The following is a 14,402-nucleotide window of genomic DNA, read 5'->3' as shown; positions in this document are numbered from 1 at the left end:
TTGACCATTGGGGAGCCCGGAAAAATTAATAATTACAATTTGGACTACAATTTGGTTGGTTTTTTATTTTAGTTTATTGATTTTAATTAGATTATGATGCGGATATGTTGATTGGCTGTTTTTACTGGAAAATCAATAAAAATGAATAAAATAAAATAAAATAAAGCACTACCTCCCACCCGATCCAGTTTGATACTCCTCCCCACCTGCTAATTCTTTGCGCAAGAAAAACTTAGCACACCACTGCACCCCACACGGATAATGTCACGTGCTGTTTGGCCTTGTGATAACACCATTGCGTGAATCAATGCTGCGCTCTTGACAGCACTGGTTCCTGCTCCCACATTCTGCTCTGTGAGTGGCCTGAACTCCAATTGCCAAACAGCTGAGTGGAAAAAGTGACCAAGAGTAAGTGTGACTCATTGACAGCGGGACGGACATACTTCTCAGGGGCTCTTTCTGTTTTCAGGCATAGCTAAGGCTGCTGCCGCTGCTTTCCAAGCAGGGATAGCCAGCTGCTATAGAGCTGAAACATGCATTTGTTTTTTTTTAATGCACTGGCCCATTAACTAGCCCTGCAAGCTACGCTGCTCTTGCTCTCCACAAACCTTTGCCAGGACCTTGGCCTTGCCTCCGCGTCAGTGGCAAATACTGAATCATTGCTCTTGCCTGTTGAATTTTGTCCCACAGCTGTTAATATTTAACACAGGACCGTTGGCTTGAGGGAAATGAAGGTCTTCGGGGGGGGGGGGAAACAGCTGTTTTATACGCCCCGTGGTTTCAAAAACAACAAGTCTCGTAGCTTGGGGTGATCCAGTAGACGTTATCGTTCGTTATTGCTTTTGGGGTTTGGGTTCAATGAACCATGAGCAGAAGGAAAAGAGCCCCTGGCAAATGCTCTTTGCGCAACAGAAACATAAATGCACAACAGAAACATAAAAATGTAAGATAAAATACAGTGGTACCTCAGGTTAAGTACTTAATTCGTTCCGGAGGTCCGTTCTTAACCTGAAACTGTTCTTAACCTGAAGCACCACTTTAGCTAATGGGGCCTCCCGCTGCCGCTGCACTGCCGGAGCACGATTTCTGTTCTCGTCATGAAGCAAAGTTCTTAACCTGAAGCACTATTTCTGGGTTAGCGAAGTCTGTAACCTGAAGCATATGTAACCCGAGGTACCACTGTACAGAGCTGGCTGAAGCACACTGGCTCTTCTTGTTGTGGGGCAGCGATCCACTGGGGCCGCTGCCGCTGCACGCGCAGATGCTGCTGGTGCAGGTGTTAAAAGTTTTGGAAATGCAACAGCCGCTAAGCCTGTCAAGGTTTTTAGTTTGCACACAAATCAACATCATGTAGCCTGATCTTATCCACTGGCACCCACCCACCTGTGGTTAAATGGAACAAGGTAACTTAGGAACTGATATTTTGAGGTATCACCTGTACGGGAGGTAGAGGAAGGTCAATTGTAATAATAGTAGTAATTGTAGTAATATTACAACCTCAGCGCGCGCGCGCGCGCACACACACACACACACACACACACACACATATATATATATATATAACTTTTCAACAATTCCCAACTTTACTGGGTTCAAATAACCTTATTCAAGGGCATAAATGTCATTCATGTCCTTAATCGTTTAATCTTTTGTTTTGCCTGGCTGTAAATCTTGATTTTTATGTGAGTTCACTCTTTCCATTAAGCAGGGCAGCAACTCATTAGACTTTCGCCCCCACGGCAAAATTTGTAGCTCCGGCACTGAGTGCCTGAGTAGATTCCCCTCCTCTTCAAAGTCTTTAAAGCGGCCTCTTTTAAATCGAGCCCGTTTTATCATCGGGCATCAACTCCAGTTCTTTGCCAATCGGCTAATTAAGGATTTGTGCTTAATTTAGCAAGTAAAACTTAGCTGGCCCTAGCAAGATACTTCCAAGTGCTGCCATGACCTTTGACCCGTCACCTGAGGTGCGCAGGCCCTCTGGCAGCAGCAAGAGCTGAGAATATTCTGGGCAGCAACTGCTCTGTCACATCAGAAGTCAGTCCCTTTGTGGGCACAGCTTCAGTCCATGGTATACACTTCACCTGATTAAAAATCAAGGCCAAAAATCCCACAAGCAGTTCTCCTACAATAAAGAAAGATACAGTAAACGGGCAACAATTTGCTGCCGTTTAAAACCTACCCAAATCACTCTGTTTCACTCTGCCTCTTTCTGGAGCCAGCCCTGGGTGACATTTGCTGAATGCCTGGGTGTGGGGCTGCCGTTCAGCTTTTGCCTAAGTGGTGGCTATTTAAAAACATGATCGGCCCAGGATCTTCAGTTGACGTCTCTCTAAAGGGGAGTTAAAGCTTGGAAGAGGCTCCAGTGATTTCTTTGGAATCTCAAGAGGAGGTCGTTTCTGTTGCAGTTTACAGAGTTTTGGATGTAGCAGTACCACTGATGGAGCTTCCTGGGCCAGAACAAAGCAATGGTGTGGCAAAATTGGTATAAGAGCCAGAAATGAAATAGGAGAGCTATAAGGGGGGAAAATAAACAGTGATTATATTCGGATCTTGGCCATTATGAACAGCAGTTCCGCAGGATGAACTGCTGAACAAGCACATCCTGAAGCACACCTGTGGAGGTGAAATTTTGCTTTGGGATAATTACCGTATCTTTCCGTGTATAAGACGATTTTAAAAATTATAAATAAATGCTAAAAATTGGGGGTCGTCTTATACATGGATAGTACAGAGGAGGGAAGGGCGATTGGTGGCAGCCACGAGCAGGAGATTGTCAGCGGCGATTGGGCGGGTGATTGGTGGCTGCGGCAAGGCCTGCTGATGATTGGCTGCTGCAGCAGCAATTGGTCGTGTGATTTGCGGCTGCTGGCGGCAAGCAGGCAGATGATTGGTTTCTTTTGTGAGGTGTGCGATTGGCAGTGGTGGTCAGGAGGGTGAACAATTGTCGGCAACCTCCACCCCAAAAAAGCTCAACAGTTCTGGGCAATCTCCCTTCATTTCCTTAATTTGGGATCCCAAAAAATAAGGGTCGTCTTATACATAGGAGTGTGTTATACATGGAAAAATACAGTAATATGGCACATCCTTATGGCAATGGCGCTTGTTTTCATTCAAGGTACTGGGCTTACCAAATCATATCCCAAGAAAGGATTCCGTGTAGGTTGTGCTAGGCAGTTGCAAGCCACACAATTTATAATTTTGATTTAATATGATCATAACTGCATATATAAAACTGCTTTGAACTTTACGTTGTATAGATATTACATTACATGTTGACTTTTGTGTTCCGCGTTGCAAACTACCCTGCATTCTTTTGATTAGGGGTGGTATATATATTTAACAAATTAATAATGAACAGATAATATGGGATTAAATGGTGTGGGATGCAGCTGTTGCGGTTTGGGTATAGAACACTCACACACCAAATGTGCAAAGTAATAATTGGCAATAATAAAGGTAAAGGTAAAGGTACCCCTGCCCGTACGGGCCAGTCTTGACAGACTCTAGGGTTGTGCGCTCATCTCACTCTAGAGGCCGGGAGCCAGCACTGTCCGCAGACACTTCCGGGTCACGTGGCCAGCGTGACAAGCTGCATCTGGCGAGCCAGCGCAGCACACGGAAATGCCGTTTACCTTCCCGCTGGTAAGCGGTCCCTATTTATCTACTTGCACCCGGGGGTGCTTTCAAACTGCTAGGTTGGCAGGCGCTGGGACCGAACGACGGGAGCGCACCCCGCCGCGGGGATTTGAACCGCCGACCATGCGATCGGCAAGTCCTAGGTGCTGAGGTTTTACCCACAGCGCCACCCGCGTCCCGGCAATAATAATTGAAGGTATTTTTTGTTGGTTGTTTTTTTACTAAACAGTGTTTTGTTTCTCTAGGGTGGTCAGTATAAACTAGATGCTGAATCTGCAAATACACTATTGTTGCAGTACTGGAGACTCCCCCCTGCCCCCATTCCCACCATTAAAGGAATCATGATCAAAGACCAAACATGTTGATGAAGCGATGTCATTGAACAGATTTGTAAGGCTCTCTGAAGGTGAAATGGTGCTCTGGTGCTTTTAAGAATGGCTAGCTGCCCTTTGCGATTTTGTGGAAAACAGACACTGATGTGAATTTTAATAGGGGCTTCACTTTGTATTGCAAATAAGTACTTTCAGTCATCTGAAGCACCTCTGTATTTTCATTGTTGATGTTTTTAGAATGCCTGGGTTATTTTTAAATCCAGAAGTCATATCTGCCCTCTGACCTAATCCAGGACACATAGATAACCCATCTTGTCAAAATGCCAAACAGTGCCACAGTTATGAGGTTAGAACAAAAACATTGGCCTTGCTTTTAATAAAAAAATATTTAGGCAGCTTGCAATGCAGTTTTCCAAAGTAAGGGCAAGGGACCTTTGGCTTTCCAGATGTTACTGCAACTACAGCTCCCATCATCCTTCACCATTGGTTCTGCTGTCCGAAGCTGATGGGAGTTGTGGTTCAGCAAACAACTGGAGGGAAAAGGATCTTCACCCCATCCCGAAGAATCGAAGATGACAGGATGGCAATTCATGAGCAGTAAAACTGCTAACGGTTGATGTAACATGTACCGTATTTTTCGCTCTATAAGACGCACCAGACCAAAAGACGCACCTAGTTTTTGGAGGAGGAAAACAAGAAAAAAAATATTCTGAATCTCAGAAGCCAGAACAGCAAGAGGGATCGCTGCGCAGTGAAAGCAGCAATCCCTCTTGCTGTTCTGGCTTCTGGGATAGCTGCGCAGCCTGCATTGGCTCCATAAGACGCACACACATTTCCCCTTACTTTTTAGGAGGGAAAAAGTGAGTCTTATAGAGCAAAAAATACGGTATATGGGTGGCTGTTCCCCCCGAGAATATGCTATTCTTGAGCATGGGTGGAATGCATCAGCTTTCTTCCAAAACTTGCTGAGAGGGAGTCATGCATGATAAAAACAGGAACAATGTCTTGGTAAAAGAAAGCATGGGACCAAATGGTGGTGCTTGGTCTGAGGCAGCGCTGGTCCACCCATGAGGCAAGGTGAGGCAACTGCCTCAGGCAGCAGAATACACAGGGGCAACAGATTCTGAAGTCACTCTTTATCCCCCCCCCCCTTGTTCCTGATGCAGATATTCACTCGCCCCTTCTTCCCTGTCAATGGGGGGTGGGTGGAGCGGCGGCATTTTGGGGTTTGCCTCAGGCACCTAAATATCTTGGGCCAGCCCTGGCCCAATTCAGAAAGAATAAAATGATAGTAGCATCAAGTGTTTGAACAAGGAGAAACCTCTCTGTTATGTACATCGGACAGAGGCATAGATTCACATCGAGACCACTTCAGATGGCCAGTGGCAGTAGGCAGGCAATGAGCTGGATTGGTAGTGAAGGAGTTTTTGAGTGTGATTTTGAATTAAGGGAACCTATGGGCCTCCCAGTAGTGATGTATAGAAGTGAGAGCTGGATCATAAAGAAGGCTGATTGACGAAGAATTGATGCTTTTGAAGGAGGAGGAGACTCTTGAGAGTCCCATGGACAGCAAGAAGATCAAACCTATCCATTCTGAAGGAAATCAGCCCGGAGTGCTCACTGGAAGGACAGATCCTGAAGCTGAGGCTCCACACCTGATGAGAAGAGAAGACTCCCTGGAAAAGACCCTGATGTTGGGAAAGATGGAGGGCACAAGGAGAAGGGGACGCCAGAGGACGAGATGGTTGGACAGTGTTCTCGAAGCTACCAGCATGAGTTTGACCAAACTGCGGGAGGCAGTGGAAGACAGGAGTGCCTGGCGTGCTCTGGTCCATGGGGTAACGAAGAGTCGGACACGACTAAACGACAAACAACAACATGGGCCTCCAGGTGTTGCTGGACTGGTTTTCACCAGGATTGGCTCAGGATGTTTTGCTGCTTCAGGCAAAACAGAAAATGCCACCCCCCCCCTTCCTGCCTTCATCTGCTGCTACCCACAGCTGTGGCCTCCTCTTCTGTGTCCACCTATGGCTGCAGCCGCCTTCTTTGTGTTTACCTGCAGCCACCAGGCACAGAGAAGGTGACTGTGACGAAGGATGAGATGGTGAGATCTGCCACCTGAGGCAACTCCCTCACCTTGCCTCATGGGTGGGCTGGCCCTGGTTTCCACTATCCCTGATCACTGGCCTTGCCAGCTGGGTCTGGTGAAGGTTTGTTTATTTTCTTATATTTCTGTCCTGCCTTTCTTCCATCATGGAACCAAAGTTGGAGTCTAACAACATCTGTAAGGTAAAAAGCTTCTCCTCCCACCCTGGATTTTTTTTGTGTGTGTGTGTGTGTGTGTGTGTGTGAATAAATCTGTGGTGTGTCACCCTTTCCCCAATATAGGTTGGTCATGATAAAGAAGGAGCAGCAACATAAAGTTGGAAATGATATATTTTGGAGAAAGTTGCTTAAATTAGAAACGCCTACATGAATAAATTTGAAATCTCTCTCTTTTTAAGAAGTGCAGCCCTGTGTCTTCTAAAAGTGACATTTAAGCTGCAATGATAAATCAATGACTTATTATTCACTGTTATTCTTAGGCCTGGGCGCCCTAGTTGCTATGGAGTACTCAATGTAAGTGTCAATGAATCAATCTGGTCCCTGATGAATGGCCTGAGGCCTTTAGAACTGAGCTATTCAGATTATATTTCACTGTGCTGGGTTATACTCAAAGCCACACAGGGGGAGTCACAGAGGAGATTCAGGCCCCGTATTTAAAGCACATTCAACAAACACTGAAAGCATATAACTTCTCCCAGAGAATCCTGCGAACTGTATAGTTTGTGAAGAATGCTGGGAATTGTAACTCAGTGAGGAGGAAACCAGGATTTCCCAGGATTCTTTGGGGGAAGTCATGTGTTTTATATGTGCACCGAATGTGCTTTTAATGGATGTGGATGTGTTCCAAGGGATATGCTAGAACTCTGCTATTCCACCCCCACTAAACACTATTTTAATTTTTCGTCTGCAACACCCAGCATCTTTTCCCACTCACCTGCGGCAGGAGGAGAGCTCGCTCAGCCAGCAGATCCGCAAATGCTGAAAGCTTGCTGTGACTAAGGAAATATATTTAGCAACTTCTAAGGATGACTCAACCTGTGGATGTGACACTTGGAACAGCCACCTGAGACTTCTGGAAAAGGTCAGCCTCTAGAAGGCGGGCAGTGACCTATTTCACTCTCGCCATACAGGGACAGGGAAGCTCCCAAGGTTTCACTTTAGAATAGGGGTGGGGTGGTGAATATGTGCCCCTCCAGATGTTGTGGGATAGCAACTCCCATCAGCCTCATCCAGCATCTCCTCCTTAAAAGACAATGGCGGTTGTGTGCTTGGTACATTTCTATCCTGCAGTTGTCCCTGACCCTGTTTTGAATCTTGACGCACCGGTTACAGGCCAATGCCCCCCGAGGCTGTTATCTTTCACCTCTCTGCTGCAGCCAGCCTCAGGCTACTCTCTCGTCATTCGCTTTTCAAGATCGGCTGCTCTTCCACATGCAGCCGGTTTCATCACAGCATGATCTCCTGATTCCCCGTGGTCTTAGCCAAGTAATGGAAGTGAACCAGAGTTCAGGACCGATGAGCAGATTATGAACTCACCTACACCGCAGCTCAAGGCTACCTGGAACCAATGTCCTTTCAGCCAGCATCTCTCTCCTCCAGCCGCCCTAATTTGAGCCCTGAAAGAGCTGACTGCGGTGACTCAGTGGCAGGGTAACACATACAGTCCAAACATACAAGTGAGCCTTGTAAAAAAACAAAACCCAGCCTTGAAGCTCAGCTGTACCACAAAATGCCCAGGTTTACCACGCACATATCAACATATCTCTCATTATAGTGTACGTCTGTGTGGACTTTAAACATTAGATCAGGAGTTGCGGAACCTCAGGCCTAGGGGCCCAACATAGCCCTCCAGGCAGCTTCAGGAAGTATGAGGCCCAAAATTGTGGATCCCCTCCAAACCAGTGCTAAAACTTCTGTGGGGCTTTGTAGCACAAACCCCCCATTTTTAGAGCCTCCAAACTGGGTAGCTGATATTCTGGTTATTACACAGAAAAATTAAGTAACTGGGGCAAGCAAATGTAGCATGTTTGATTGGAACAGCTGGCTTGGAAGGGATCCAAAATTTTGAGGTTCTCAGTTAATGAAGCTCCTCCAGGCTTCTCTTTTTGGGCCTTTGGAATTTCCCTCAGGTCACAAACCTCCCAAGCCACATTCTCCACCAGCCATGATTTGCATCCCCTTTTGAGTATTTTTTTGCCTGAACTCTGATAGTGCTCTTTAATTACCTGGATGGGAGATAGAGGGGTGTGTGAGAGTGTGTGCAGAAACTAGCTTACTGTACAAAGGTAAAATTTACATTCATTGCTCCACCCACCTTTGCCCCTGACTCCACCCACCATTGCCATTCCAGAAGGGAATTTGGCCCTCTGGGTAAAATAGGTTCCTCGCCCCATATTAAGTGCTTTGGGAGCTAATGTGGGGACAGAAGATGGGTTTTAAACATAATAAAGACCCCAAAAACCCTTGTTGACACAGTGGAGACATTTCCTCCTAGATTTGAGCCTGCCTGCCAGCTCATTCCCTTCCATCCACTCAGCCTCCTTCTCTCCCTTGGGTGGTTGACCAAAATGCAAATTCCACATAAGACTTTTGCCTCATTTTGATCTTTTGGCAAACAGCAGAGAGGAAATCAGGAGGCAATAAATAAGACGCCCTGAAATCCACTCAAACCGTCACTGAATGAGAGTGACAGACCGTCAGCAAAACTTAAGCAAACAAACCCATCTGCTTCCGAATTATTTCCGAAAATGCTGCCGTACCAGTTTGCAAAAGCACACCCTGCATAAATCTTCGCTTAAATCAACACGTGAGTCATAATAAATCTGTTAGTCTTTTCATATGATTTTGGTCACATAATTAGTGAAGTGCAAAGGAAAACACAGTTGAAGCAATTCTTCAAGCACATGGCAGGCATTTTTCAGACTAGTTCATATTGGAAGAGCCTTTTTTTTTTTAAAAAAAAAGATAGCTGCCTTTAGAGATTAGTGTGTTGCTGTTTTTAATTTTTAAAAAATTATTATAATGCGTTTTATGTGTCTACCGGATTTGCATCCTGCTTTTTGACTGAAGCCCTGAAAACAGCTCACCCCACATTCCCAGGCATCTTATCATTCATTGCTTGGTCCCTTTTGCCCCTTTGTCCTTTATTCTTAATTCCAGTCCCCTTAGGGCTCAGCCAATCTTTATCCCATCTCTCCCCCATCCCAAGTTCCTCTTCTGCTTTCAAGTGTTATCAGCTCCCTCTATCTTGGGATGATCAATTCTTTCCCTTGGCTGCTGCCCTCTCTTTCTTACCCAATATCTTTGATTCTTTCCCCCCACTACTTATAACCATCCACTGAAAAAACAAACAAACCCAGAACTGGAGCACTCAGATCATTGCACCCAAGCCTACCACCTAATTCCTTCTGATTCTTAGCCAAAAGCTTTCCTATAGCTTCATAAAAATCAGCGTTTTCCTTCTGATATCCCCTCCAGCCAGATCTCCTGCTTCCCTCCATTTAGCAAACATCCTCTCCCATTTCTTGTCCCAATTCTTACTGCATTGCATCCTAGTTTTAATGTGCGCTTTTAAGAATATAATTAGTTTTTAACTCTATGAAAATTAGCAGTTAAGTGTGCTGCTTACTGGTTCTATTTAATTAATATCCCAATTCTGTTTTGCTACATGAAAATTTATGTTTATGTTTGATGCCCTTGTTAACTCTTGGGCTACCAAATTGTGCGCATCCAGGTCTCGATGTCAGAAGATCCGAAAAGGGGTGTGAGGATTATGTGTGGGCAAACCGCACACTTCATGGCACACCATAGGTGGCTTTTACCATTACTGTACCGGTCTTGTTTCTAAAACAAAGAAAAAAATAAGGATTTCCTAGTAGGAGCCATACTGATTGCATGGCATTCATTGCATCAAGAATATTATGTTTCCATGGACATTTAAGTATGCTAGTTACTTTGTTCTAAAGTTCCTTCTCTCAACAGCTCCAAGAGATAGAAAGGTCAGTATCTGTTTTGTAATGAATACATTCTGTTACGTAAGTTCTACGAGTAGCCCTGCTCTAAATGATTCTCAACTTTATCTTCTACTTTAGGGAGCGGGAGGGTTTATACAAAGGCTGTTATCATTACACCAGAGCAAAGATCTGGCAAACACACAATCAACCTTTCAGAAATGGTGTAACATCAAAGTTGCTTTAAAGGTTTGTATAAAAGACTGTTACCACTTTTTCCTCTGATCAGCGGAAAGGGAGACCGGTGGAAACGTCAGTCATCTTTTGCAAGCAAAATCTAAGTCTTAGTAAGTTAGAATGGAGAAAGTGAGCATGCTATGCTGGTGCGGGAATAATGTTGAAAAGAAGTTATTGCTAGGGGTGCAATACACAGGGTATTTAGCTCATTTGCCACAGGAAGTCAGCCAAACCAGTAGTTTTCTGACCACACCCTTGGGATGGATTTTGGTTTACCAGGGCACTTAAACCGTATCTTGTGTTAGACATGGCATGCTGTCTCCCCAAACAGCATTATGTCAAAGGTCCAAGTAACGTCGCTTCATAAAAATGAACTCTTCAGTGACCAGAAGAGGAACTGTGTGAAATGGCTAAAAGCTTACTGTTCCGAACCTTGCTGAAGAATATTCTCACACATTCTTCTCATGCTCAGAATTATTAAAATGTAAGCTTCTGGTCAGATGCCAAGCAGAACTGGGAAACAGACTCCAGTGGTTTCTGATTACTACTTATGTCGAGGACCAGGAAACTGCACACTTTACACACCAAAGCCAATAATATATCACATGCATTCTCATGGCATGGGCCAAGCACTTTAGCATTAACTGGAACGAATCAGTAAATACAGTGTTAGCACGGACCCCAAAGAAATAAAAATAAAAAATCGTCTGCTTTTACTAACGTCTTGATCAGACACAAACTAGAAAGGAAAATCATTACATAAATACCTTAGGGAACTGTTAACAGGTTTTACAACACTGTACCTTCAATCAATCTGTTTCATTATAGCTGTAGGAGGACACCCGCTCCCTGCACCAATGCTCTGGAGCAAAATCCATGCAACTTCACAAGCACGTTGAATATAAAAGATGAAGTAATGGCAAGATGGATAACTTTTTACTTGTATGAAACAAGTCTCCAGTTATTTTGCTTTTGCAATGCAGGTGGCTATGCATTACATAGCTATCCCAATTTTGAATATACTGTCATTTTTTTGGTTTAAGATTAGAATGAAAGAGTCACAAGTAGAAAGGTCAGACCGTTCTCCTCCTTCAGACAATGCTGGAAATGTGGCATGCTTTGCCTGAAATGCTTTGTATGAAAAACAGCACACACAAGGGGAAAATGTTTCCATTTTAATTCCTTACCCCGCTACAATTGTCATTTCCTAGACCTGGGAACAAGCTTGAAACTGATTAATGCTCATGTCTTGCAATTACTCAAGGCTATCTGAAGCACTCCCATGTCAAGACAAAAGAATAATTTTTGCTGGCCATGTTTTTATTTGTTTCTCTTTAAAACAGGGGTGCCAATGATACATAGTTTCCCAAAAACAAAAACAACAAAAACCCAGAAGGCAAAACAAACTGTCAGAAGACCAAGATGCTACATGCTACATTTAACCTAATTATACTCATGCTTGCTTTGGGGATGAGACAAAGGGCATCATTCAGTAAAAACATACAGTAAAAACAAAATGTCTGGCCATATAGAACTTTCAACCTACAGTAATGTTGTACCTTAATTGCTTCCATGCACACAACTAACATTACAAAAATTGTTCTTAAAAAATTAACACAATTAAGACTTCTAGGAGCATTTTATAATAAAACAATTCCTAATTTCTTTGTAGAGAGAGATCAAGCACCTCCAAATTGCAAATTCCTATACACAGTGAGTGCCTTACTTGAAGAGAAATCTCTTTAAAAACTCATATGGATCACCTCAGAATAAGGGGATGTTATTTCATCTCTATTTCAGCTATGTAGGCAATAAACCACAGTGCTAACAAGAACTTTATCTGTAAAGCAAGTTCAGTTTTTTTTTACTTTCTATCATGACAGAAAATATAATTTGCTAAAATAAATAAAACGCTGCATATTAACATTTCCACTATAAAGAAGGCATACCAGAATATTTATAAATATTGAATGATTTCTCCATACCACCTACTACAATAATGTTGGCTAAATAGAAGTGCATTATGAAAAGCACTATGGGTGGTTAATGTTTTGCCACATACTGCTGTTACCTTGAGGTAGATAACACATGCGTACCAAATTCTGCATTTATTTTTCAGTTGCTGCTGGTATCATGTGTCTAAGAAATGTGTACAGTATGAAAAATTCTAAAATACATATGAATGAAAATGTTTCAGGGAAAAATAGATATTTTCATGCAAATATGTATAGTCTCACTGTGTAATTTTCAAGGCAAGATTCTTATTTTTCCTCTGCAAAGCATGAACTGTTTAAACTGAAGAGTGTTTCTACTTGGTTTAGTGCATTTTCTTCTTGTTTCCTCCTGCAATGTGCATTGTTTTGCTCTGTTCTTTACTTTTGTGTGCAAATGACATGCCAGTTTAAAAAAAAAGAATTGTCATGTAAATAAAGTAATTCTGGATTGTAAAAACAATGGTAAACAGAAAACTAAGGAAATTCATACCAAAGTTAACATTATCTGATTTCAAGTAAAAAAATTACTTACAATAAAAAAGAACACACATTTCATGAATACAAAAAGAAATGTCTGCCGTTTAGTTTAGGTGTTTCAGAATGCTGCTGTATGTTTTGTGGGGAATCTGAGGAGATGATTTCATAGCAGACGGCGTTAGCGTGGCCTGTATGGATTTAAGTGGTGACCCAATGGGGCTGTGAAACTGAGGAATACCTATCGCTTCAAGGTGCTTGTTAAAGAGAAATTCCCCACTATTGCTTAAAAAGCTCCCCTCTCTTTCTTTCTCCCCAAGCTTCCCATCTTCTACTGGCTCAGTTTCTAGCATCTCAGCATCTTCCTTCTTGCTAAAAAACCTGTCCAGGTAACTGGTGTATGGATTCTCCTTCTCAATCTGCTCATCCTTTCTGACTTCACAACAAAACTGGTCTATGAGGAAACATTCCTCCCCACCATTTACGAGCTGCCCATCCCATGAATTTTGGTAAAGAGCTTCCAATTGGGCCAAGTTGGCCATTCCTTTCTCCTGCTTCTCTCTGCTTACTGACTTGGATATGCCTTTCGACTCTAGGTGGGACACTGAGCTATTCAAGTCATTTAATTTGTCAATATCAGTTGACTCGTGCTGCAAACTAAGCTGAATAGTTTCCGCAATAAACGAATCAAAATCAAACCCTTGATTCTTCTCCTTCTCTTTTTCTGCAAGCTGCGAGGCTTCCTCAAGAGCTATCTGAGCTTTCACCAATCCATTCCTTTCACATTTTGACTTGCCTTTTTTATCTGACTTCTCTTTGCTCTGCTCCTTCCAGTTGGAAAGATCTATGATAAGCTTGGGCTCATAGTAATGGTTCACTTCACTCTCTCTCCAGACCAGATTATCTAGGTATGAAGAGGACCTCATTTTGTAATTACAAGTGTGGCTACATTCCAGATCACAGTACTTGTTTTCATGATGATCTGGATACTGCCAGCAAGGCTCAGTGGAAAAGTGGGTATCAAACGCTGGATCCTCTAGATACTTTTCACGATCGCCATCCAAATATTTGCGAGGGTCTACTTGTACTTCTTCCTCATCAGTCCCATCAGAAAGAGCCTTTGGATCACGCTGAACTTCATCAACTTCAAAATTGTTATGACTAGGCCAGTCATGGTCTGAAAATTGACTGTCATGATATCTGTAATATTAACGGCTGATGTTAGTAAATTACAGGCATCCACTTGCTTACATAGTGCAGAAGAGTCAAGACAGATAACAGCAATGAAAACTATGAATAGCCACTCATTTTAGACTCAATGGTATGGCAAGTCAACTGGCAACTTTCCACACTCTTCAGAAAGCTTTAATTTTGAAGCTTTTCTCAGTGACAGCAGAACTCATTCCTTAGCATACAATTTACGAAAGGATTGCATCTTCATTTAAGGTGATGTTAACATTTCAGTGTCCTATTTCAGTTGCAGATTTCTTAGCAGAAGGGAGAAGAGGAACCTTGACTCCCAACAATCATCTCCAAAAAAAATGGGTTTTTTTGTTTTAACTGCTGCATTTAGCTTTAACCTGAAACTGCAACAGTTTGAGAACTGTTTCAAAATTACACATTTAGATAATGGTTCCAAATATGGGCTGGTGTCATCAATCAGAGTTATAAAG

The 14,402-nt window shown here is 43.1% G+C and overlaps 1 protein-coding gene and 1 long non-coding RNA gene across 5 annotated transcripts in view; one reads left to right on the top strand and one right to left on the bottom strand.

Moving 5' to 3' along the window:
• LOC308462755 overlaps positions 1-14,402 on the top strand; it is a 164,917-nt gene that overhangs the window by 45,164 nt on the left and 105,351 nt on the right. The gene's annotated exons all lie outside the window — the stretch shown is intronic.
• The window catches only part of MAPK6 (mitogen-activated protein kinase 6), a 36,784-nt gene continuing 33,942 nt past the window's right edge, over positions 11,561-14,402 (bottom strand). For all 4 annotated transcript variants that reach the window (XM_080980358.1, XM_080980360.1, XM_080980359.1 and 1 more), the window contains exon 6: positions 11,561-13,929. In XM_080980358.1, coding sequence (XP_080836484.1) covers positions 12,837-13,929 — 1,093 coding nt within the window. In that variant the 3' untranslated portion in view covers positions 11,561-12,836. The remainder of the gene's footprint in view (positions 13,930-14,402) is intronic.

Source organism: Podarcis pityusensis (genome assembly GCF_964106645.2).
Source record: "Podarcis pityusensis genome assembly, chromosome: 14".
NCBI classification, from domain to species: domain Eukaryota; kingdom Metazoa; phylum Chordata; class Lepidosauria; order Squamata; family Lacertidae; genus Podarcis; species Podarcis pityusensis.
The sequence above is the reverse complement of the archived record's forward strand: the minus strand, read 5'-3'. Positions and strand labels throughout refer to the sequence as shown.